This window comes from Adiantum capillus-veneris, chromosome 29 (assembly GCF_014529385.1).
Source record: "Adiantum capillus-veneris isolate H3 chromosome 29, ASM1452938v2, whole genome shotgun sequence".
NCBI classification, from domain to species: Eukaryota; Viridiplantae; Streptophyta; class Polypodiopsida; order Polypodiales; family Pteridaceae; genus Adiantum; species Adiantum capillus-veneris.
In genome coordinates this window covers 91,078,331-91,088,129 of record NC_140959.1, presented here as the reverse complement: position 1 = coordinate 91,088,129, position 9,799 = coordinate 91,078,331, and the positions used below count along the sequence as shown (strand labels likewise).

The window sequence follows — 9,799 nt, the reverse complement described above, 5'->3', positions numbered from 1 at the left end:
GTCCAGTTCTTTTGGAGAAGAGGAAGATACCTAAAAAAGATCTATCTTTTTGGAAAGCAATAGGATCTCTAAGGAAGGAAGGAAGAGAGAGAGAGCTATACAGGAAGCATAAGGGAACGAAGATTTCCATCGCACTCTCCACCATTATCGAGCGCTCTTCATCATCAACGGGCGATCTTGAAGGTTTTGCTCTATTAATCATAGTTATAAGTTCGCTCAGACTTTTGTATGGAGCTTAAAATCCTTAATCATCATTTGATTCAAATTATGGTGTCATTAACGGTTCGCTTTGGCTATTGATTAAGCTTTACTCAAGTTTTATTTACCATCATGGTGATTGGTAGAGCTATCTGTGTGTGTTATTTTCTCTCTCTCACATCCCCCACAGCCAGAGGCCGTGTGCCTTCTCGGCTCACCTCTCGAACACATATCCCCCGACAATGGTCAGTGTGATGGGTGTCTGCTCACTTGGCTTGAACCCTAACACTAACATGTTGTATTGGAGTAGTATATCACCCCCCTTTCGTTACATTGCATTCCAAGTTTGTTTGCACATTGAAATGTCCAATCTAGTTAGTAGGCATGTAGTTGAGATTATGTGCATGTTGGTTTTGATTTGTTGTTCTTGTTTGTTAGCTAATTTGTCATCGTGGTCGGATAAGCCATTCCGTCATGCTTGAAAAGTTGATGTAGTCTCCGTGCCCCATCTGGGGGTCTACTCCTTGAGTATTGACATTGGTATGTTAGTGTCACATTGGTATGTTAGTGTGCAATTAGCTATGCTGCATTGTCTGCCGTGGTGACCCACTAACAATAAACATCCCACTAGAATCCCAATATGTAAGTCTAAATGCACCATTGGTACCCAATTCCACGTGTTAAATGGCATGGTTAGCAATTGAAAATTCATTTGAGAGCGAATTGAACTTGAACGTCACTCATAAGCACGATGTTGATTTCTTTATGTTGAAGATAATTGCAAATAGAGATCATTCTTCCTTGATATATAACATTGTTATCCATAATTGGTTCTATAGGTGGAGACTGAACAATTGCATAGTAAACATATCTTCATTTGTTCCGTCATCTATAAGAGCTAATGTTGAATAGAGATTATATGTTAATTCTTCAAAATCCAAACCTCATCCACCTAGTTCGGAAAACACTCCCATATTGGACGTAAGTGGAGAGCCATTGGCCATGAGCTAGTCCACATTTGCTGTCCATCATCATAACCACTGCTTTGTGTGTCAACGACAATGCAATGCAGGGAAGATGATTAGACTAGCTCATCATGGACCTCTCCCTAAGGTAGATTTGGGTTAAAAAAAGAAAAAAAATACTACTCTCTCTCTCTCTCCCCCTCTCTCTATTGATCTTACTATATTAAAATTTCTCGTCATGTATGTATGTGTGTAGGCTAATAAGAAGAGGAAAACAAATGTGATCTATGATTTGGTGAAGTGGTCATGGCTCGTGACGAACATGGTAGGAATTTGTAATTTTTGGATCTTTTAATATAATCCACTCACCATTTTGAGTTTTGAAAAAAAAAAAAAGAGGTGTGAGGAATGTTTTCTCGTCCGCGTCTTGAGTTCGAAACTTGTCGGGCAGGTCTGAAATTAAATCTCTCTCTCTCTCTCTCTCTCTCTCTCTCTCACACACACACACACACACACACACAGTTGATGAATGGCGGAGGAGGAGGAGGAGGGCGGAGCGGGAGGTGGTGGCGGCGGAGAGGAGTACGACGATGCGGAGGAGGATAGCGAGCCCGTGGAGACCATCATTAACCGCATTGAGCTCAAGTCTCGTCAGGTCGAGTGGCTACTGAAATCGTATGTGCTCTTTCTTGCCCCTTGCAGAATGTTGCCAGTAGATCTGTGTTCATGCTCTATCTGATTTCTCTCTCCACACACACACGTTTTTCGGTAAAGTTGTTGATGTAAATTACAAGTGGGAAACCTCAAAGCAAGGAAAACCCACCAAGTAGAAAAGATACAAAAAGTGGAGCAACATGGGGCTCCAAGGGCTAGAGACAGTCAAAGTAAATCCTATAGTGATATCCCCAGCATCATAGGCAAAATGCAACGCCTGACCCAACGAAAATTTAAAGTAGCAACAGTAATGCCTTGAAACATTAAGGAGTTGCGATGGTGCCAAATAGTCCACAGAACCCAAAATCTGACCCAACCAAAAAAGATTGTAAACTGAGACTGTAGAGACTGAAGCTCCCCAAAAAGCCAAAACCATCTGTGAAAAGTACGGAAGGAAATTGCAAGCGAAGAGCAGCCAACACCTGTCGCATGAAGGACCGGGAGCAGTGACAACCCCACAGTAAGTGCGGCACAGTCTCCTCAGCATCATAACATCAGAGACAATAAGAGGGCGCAATATGCCGAGCACGCAACAAGCTGCCAACAGGTAAAACTCCCACCAAGCAGCGCCATCCTTCAAAGTTAGATGATTCTGCCAGATACTAGCCAAGATTCGCTTCCACCACAAGGCTGATTTGGAGAGGGATCACATCTGATTACCATGCCGCACAATCCATACATCAGATTGCAGTAGAGCATAAACATTGGTAGCAGAAATGGAGTCCATTCTCAAGTCAGTAAGCTTCCATCAGAAAAACGCGAGTCCACATTCAAAGGAGGAACATGAGAAAAATCAGCAAGCATCCTTTGAATCTCCCGCGAGAGAGAAGAGTAATGGTGCCCCAAGCGAAAACGAGATGTTGCATCAGGGAATGAAAAACATGTCAAGTATCATCCACCACCTTATGCACCTGGCATATTCCTTTTCGTGAAAGAAAATAGGCCAAAGTCGAGGAGACCGCTGACCCAAAGTCGAGGAGAAAGCCTTTCTCCAATGCAAACTCTCCAATTGAAGGGAATTGCCAAGAATGTATTGGCAACCATGCCAATGCATATGCGAGGTGATAACCTTCCAGTCAACAATGAGAGAAGAAGTAAAGGGGCATCCTGAATGTGTCCTTCAAGCTGCTCAAAATTAATATGTCGGTTGCCAATGACCAAAGGATGGCGTGAAAATTGTCAAAGTTGATGATGTGGAAGCGTGGAGACCAAGGGGAGAAAGCATGAGAGAGAGAGAGAGAGAGAGAGAGAGAGAGAGAGAGAGAGAGAGAGAGTGTCTTTTGAACCAACTAACCTTGGCAATGAATAATTGATCTATATATACAATGGGGACTGAGGGTTGCTTATATGGAAACCTTAGTAAATTGCCCTATCCAGACTTTTGACAATAAGTAAAATAAATACCTAAAGCCAAACTAAATAATGGGAGCGCATTGGGTAGTTGACTTGAGATGCCAAAACTCTTAACATCCTCTCAGCAACTCATAGTTGACATAAATAGTGAGACCAACTCGATGAAGAAGCTACCATGGACACCCCAGTAGTTGTATACTCCACTGGATACACCTTGGATTTACTTCCCTTAGCTTTGCACCTTAGAAGAATGCCAACTTGAGCATCGGTTTCGTTTTAGAAAAGTGAACTGTAGACCAAACTACATCCAAGAATCCCCATTTGCGAACTGTGAACACATCATGTCCGAAAATACTTTCGAGATAATGAACTTTGAAACACATCTTGTCCATAATATGGCCAACAACAATGGATTGGTGCACTCATCCATAGTGTTTTAGGTTGTCTGATTGGTTTCTTGCCAGATGCAAGTAGCATTGAACTCTGACCTACGTGTTCAAACACCAATAACTTGAACTCCAACACAAGGGTCCAAATTAATTATACGGAGCACTGTTGGCCCCTCTCTGCCATTCACAAGCCTCTCTAGTGGCGGAAACTGCCATCTAACTAGAAGTCTGACGTGGAGGCCATTGTGGCCGCTGCCTCGTGTGCCATGCCGATCTCCTCTATCAAATCTTTATTACCGTAATCTTTGTCTAGCTTGCCTTTATCTTTGTCTATTTGTGAGTTCCTGCTTTTGCCTTGGCTTCAAACTCCCGAGCCAAACAAAGCGTCATGTCACATGTATAACAACTATGGTCGGACCTCGTGGGTACCGAGGCAGCTAACTGAGTACTGGTACTGCCATCACTTAATAGGGAACACGTGAAACGGCCCCACGCCGGACCGAAACGGCTTCCAGCCGGTGAGAGCTGTCGAAACGGGGACGGGAAGGGCCGAACGTTTCGGATGCGGAACGTGAGAGGGGAACGGTCGGAACGGGCAAAACGACCCAGGGGAACGGGCGATAGTTTTGAATTTTGAATTTAAAAAAATAGGCGGGCTGCTTGGAGCCGTTTCGCCAAGCCGTTTGGGGAGAAGTTCACACTTGAATCAACTTGCAAGACCGGGGGGGGGGGGGGGGGGGGGGGGTGTCTTCTTTCTTTAAAGCTTACCCTCACCCCTCACACTTTCTATACCTCACTCTCAAGCTTGAGCCTTGAAGCTACTCTCTCACCCTCTCTCTCAAGCTTGAAGCCACAAGCTCTCAAGCTCCATCCCTCTCGCAAGCTCTCAAGCTCCATCCCTCTCACAAGCTCGCAAGCTCCATCCCTCCATCGGACATCCCTCTCTCTCGAGTTTCAAGTCTCAAGGCTCAAGCCTCAAGCGCCATCAATAAGTATGGCACAAGCTTCTGCATCACATGAAGGTCCCTCGGTTGTTAAGAGGGGAAAGAAGGATGAGCCTTCATGGTTGGATGATGTGCATTCCGAAGTCTTGGCAAAGACAATGGTGCAAGATCATGGACGTGCAAACTATGTGGATTCCACCGCAAGTACGGGACAAGCAAGGTTCGAGCACACCTCCTTCACATAATGGGGGAGCAAGTGAGGCATTGCAAGAATGTGACGGCCGAGAAAAAGGAGTTTGAGATCAAGGATGCCATTAAGCCAAAGCAAATGATTGACCCAAGCGGCAAGCCATTGACCCCAATCACTTGGTTTTTTCCTTCTTCTACCACTCATTCGCAAGCTTCCGTTGGAGGTAGTAGTGCGGCGGCTCAAACATCATTTCAAACGATTTCACCCTCTCTTCCCACCCATCGTGAACGAACTCTAGGTGCGTCATGGGATCCAAAAAAGGAGGAGGATGTGGATGCCTCCGTTGTCCACTTTTTTTCTCACGACCATATCCCTTTCATAAAGGCTCGGTAAGTTCCAAGTTCTCAATGCGCATACATATTATGTCCATAACTAGTATGCCCATTGTCCATTCAACATTGTCTTGACTCTTGACCTTTGTGACATGTATAGGTCGGGCGGACTACTTCAAGGCCATGTGCACAAGGATTGGGGAATACGGGCCATGGTACGTGCCACCCACTTCAGAGGCCCTCCGTACTTCTCTTCTTGATAGAGAGAAGGCCGTTGTGGAGATGGAAGCCGTAAACATGAAGCGACAATGGGCCAAGTATGGAGTGACTCATTGTAGATGGATGGAGCGACACAAGGAGGAGATCCATTCATGGGCTTGTGGCTTATTGCAAGGGAGAGATGTACTTTGAAGTTTGCCCACTCACATGATGCCACAGAAACAGAGAAATCTGCCTACGTGCTTGCATGAGAGTGGGCGTCCGCCGTAAAGATCATTGGCCCAGAGGTGGTGTTGCAGCTTGTTACGGATGGGGAGGCATCAAACAGGGCAGCTGGCGCCATTTTGGAGGGCATGTATCCCCGCATCAAAGTGTCATTTTGTATGGCACATTGCCTTAACAAATATACTGACATGACCTACAATGATAAAACATTGTGTATTCCTTGAATGCAAACTTTCTATCTTTCCTAGAGTGATCTTCATGCTTCCGTGAGTGAATCATGTGCATCATGCAATATGGCTTTCTTATGAGAAGTTAATACACAAAGACGGTTACGAAAATATGAGAGATTTGAAAACTGCATAATACTAACTATTCATGCAAACAAAAGATACTTTTCGAATGAGTATTGTTAACCTCGACTCAAAAGCCAAGATCTGTTCTTCGTGACTAAACGTATCTGAAATTAGTTAGCTTTACTAGGAACATAATCAATCAAACCACCAGATTGCTCACAAGACTGGAACCATCTAGCTTGACGGTTACTCCAAAATACACTAGGCATGGTGGGTTGGAGCCAATTGACGGGTTGATGACCAATACTGACAACGAAATCTCTACCATACACAAAATGCTTTTCAGGCTTTAGAGAATGAAGGACACGGAGAGGTTCCTTTTCATGCAAATACTGATTCTTTTCTGAACTATATGACTGTGTACTGAGAGATACTGTTGGACTGTGTGTTTTATCCCCTATCAAAACATGAGAGAGAGATTAATGGCAAGGAATACTCTGCTCACAGCGAATAACCACTGGAGAGGCACCCTCAATAGAGAGAGTGGGAGAGTTTTTTTTTTCCCCCCGAGAAAAAGATCCTTCTATTAGTTAATAAAACTGCCCATAGGGCTACCACCACCTCTACTAGAGAGGGCTACAACAACCATAAGGGGAGACTCTCCCAATGAAAAACAATATATGTACAATGAGGGCTAAATAAGGAGTTGGGAGGAGGGAAAAGCCATAGGGGTGGACGGTAGTGCCATCTGAGCTCACTCTAGACCATGGTGAAGAAAGGCCTTGGGCAACAGAGTCGAAGGAACGCCTCTTTGCGCTCCTGCATGCGGTCGGAGCTGCCCTGAAGTCTCTCAAACTGTCCCCCGAGAGTATGGATCAACTCCAGCCTAAAACCTCGAACAGAGTCCGCTAGTGGCACAAGGCGAGCCTCGAAGATCTGGAAGTAGCAAGCCCGCCAGATGAACCAGAGTGTTAGGCCACAGATGAGCTCTCAACACACCTCTCTATCATTGCACCACTAGAGTAAGCTCTATAGCCGACTAGAGTGTAGGTCGACCCCCCTGTATCACTATCATCTTGCTAGTGGAGGATAGCTCAAACTATAGTGCAGGGCCCATGAGTGTGGACCAAGCAACTACCCCCCAAGTGTACAGTCGTGCTGTGGTAAGTGTTGGCATCAGCCGAAGGACCCGAAGCCAAACCTGTTGTGCCATAGGGCAGTCCACAGACAGTGGCGCTGACTCTCCAAAGGATGGTCACAAGCTGCGCATGCTGTCGAAAGGCCACTATGTACTAGCCATCTCCCCACTGTTGTAGCTCTATGTGCAACTAGCCACTGGAACAAAGTGACTCGCCGCGACTGTCTAGCATCCCACAACCTCGCCCAAAAGGCTGACAAGAACTCTGTTGTGAGACCCTCCTCCTAATGAGGCGCTGCAGCAAGACAAGCCTCTCTCCGTGCTGCCAATATGTGTCGTCCCAATCGAACAGTGTACTGAAAGAAAGGGACCCCTGGATGGTCGGCTAAAGAGCAAGGGTCCCTCCAAAACCACTCTCTAGGATCCCATTGCACTCGTGCTAGTGGACAGCTCTCCCAAGCCCAAAGCCTCCTCCAATGGCCCGACTCAAGAGCTGTTGGGTCAGGATCGATGACACAAGTCCTCCCGCAGATGCCCACTACGCGGATCCTCTGAAAACAACACTGCAACCTATGGAGCCTCTACTGAGACTGTGTAATTGACTCTCGCCCTGAATCTCGAAGAACATGGAGGATACAGTCTCTGAGCAAGCTCGAGTTGCGATGAGGACCTCCAGTCACGTGAAGGCCCCCATCCATTTGGGAGCTGCAGCCTGCTGTCTCTAGAGGTGTGAGCCACTTAGTTGGTACTGCCTCTGTGATGTCCTGACACATGCTCTGCGCCCCTCTCATGCCCTGCAGCTAGATGCTCTGTAACTCCTCAGACAAACCTGAGAACTGAAGCCGGTCACGTAGAGCGCGTGCTGGACCCTCCGCCATGGGACCCCAAGAAACATGAGGCCTACTACCAACCAAGTGGCCTCTTTGAGTGCTGACCATGAGGTTCCAAACAAGGGGCTGTTTCAAGCGCTCCTCCGTGCAAGTGGGTTGGTGCTGCTTCAGGCCTCTCCGTAGCTGCTCCCAAGAGCGAAGTAGGCTCATAGCAAAATGATCCTCCAATCTCCTGCTCAGACCGACTCTGCGCCAGTGTAACAGGGAACGGGGGGAACACAGCCCAAATGTTCCAAAACGGCGTTTCAGATGAGTCTCGTTCCCAAAACGGAGTTGGGAACGGAACGCCGTTCCGGAACGGGGTGTAACTGGAACGGTGTTCCAGAATGGGGGGAACGAGGCGAAACATGAGGCGGAACGACAAAACGCGGGGCGGAACGGGCAAAAGTAGGCATTTGGGGGCAAAAAAGTGGGCTTTTGGGGGCAGGTTTGTGGCTGTTTGGGGAACATATTTGGTGCCTTTTGAGGGCAGGTCAGGGGGTAGATTTGGGGGCAGTTTTGGGGTTGTTAAGGAATTTATTTGGGACTAAGCTGAATGGAGGTAATTCAAGCCTTACTTTAGTCGACCGTTCCGGCCCCGTTCCCGTTTCGGCCCCCCCTCCTCCTCCCCGTTCCCATCCCATTCCGGACCCTCCTGTTCTCGTTCCCTGTTCCCGTTCCGGGTAACTATGCTCTGCGCATCTCTGTTAAGATCCATGTGATGGAAGGTCTCCAGGGGCCTTCTGCCTGAGGCACTCGAGTTCTAAGCCTCTGAAGCAAAATCTCCTTCAAGGGCTCCTCCCCTGGACGCAGTCCTTTGACAACAAACTTCCCAAGAAGGGCTCTGCTCTGCTGTGCTGGGTTTATGATCCCCAATCCCCTCTGAGAACAATGTAGAGTGATGACCTTTTAGGCTACTTTGGCCCGGGCTATCTGAGTGTCGCGCCCCGACCAAACAAAGTTCCTGATCAGCCTCTACCTGGCTGATGCAGGAGCTCGGAAAGATCGAGCAAGATGTAATGTACCACATAGTAGCCAACAACACGTGGTTGGCCACTACAACTCTGCCTTCCAAAAAGAGTCGTGCCTGACTCCAATGTAACAACTTCCTCTTGATGGAGAGGAGGAGGGGAGCAATCTGCTGCTCAGGAGACAAGTCTAGGCCAACCTGACAACCCAAGTAGCGAACTACAGTCCCTGGGGGAATCCATCTAAAACCCTCACCTGGCAACCAATCAGGCGTAGGAGCACTGCCAACCCAAAAAGCCACTGTCTTCCTCCAATTGATCAGTGTGCTTGATGCACAACAAAACGTCGCTAGAGCCTGCTCACATCTGTGCAAGTTGGCCTCGTGGCCCTCCAAGTACAGAGCTGAGTCGTCTGCAAACTCAACATCCAGTAGCTCATCGCCCCGAATAGAGAGCGCTAAGCCACGCAGACCAACCTGCTGTGAAACCAAGAATCTGCTCATCGTCTCAGCGTAGAACAGAAAGAGGAAGGGGGCTAGAGGACACCCCTGTCTGACCGAGTGTGTGAGCATGAAACGGTCTCCTCTGCCTCTTGCCAAAAGCACCTGAATGTGTGCACATCTGTAGAGAGTTGACACACCTCTGATCCAAGCATCTGAGAAACCTATCTTGCGTAGAGTGCCCTCGAAGAAGTCCCAGTCAACTTTGTCGTAGGCCTTCTCAAAATCGAGAAGAAATATATTAGGTGTAGCGGAAGAGAATAAGGATTTGCTCGGATCTAGTACTCCGCACACAAACAAAAAGGACACTTTACTTCACTGGAAAGAACTGAACTGAACTGAAAGAAAGAGAGAGACAAGAGAGAGAAAAGAGACGACACAGGGATGTCGGGTCCCAACCCTCAAGGGCCCCCTTGCTCTGTTGCCGGAGCAAGTATTTTCTTTATTCTTACACAATGCTGATACAATGACTAAATGCTGAGATACTGATGCTAATGGGTAC

At 47.2% G+C, this 9,799-nt stretch overlaps 1 protein-coding gene across 1 annotated transcript in view; it reads left to right on the top strand.

Moving 5' to 3' along the window:
* The first annotated feature begins 1,664 nt into the window (after positions 1-1,664).
* Positions 1,665-9,799, top strand: part of CRK (ARP2/3 complex 16 kDa subunit (p16-Arc)) — a 71,511-nt gene continuing 63,376 nt past the window's right edge. Inside the window, exon 1 of the mRNA XM_086506112.1 lies at positions 1,665-1,838. Within this exon, the coding sequence (XP_086362238.1) occupies positions 1,693-1,838 (146 nt within the window). The 5' untranslated portion in view covers positions 1,665-1,692. The remainder of the gene's footprint in view (positions 1,839-9,799) is intronic.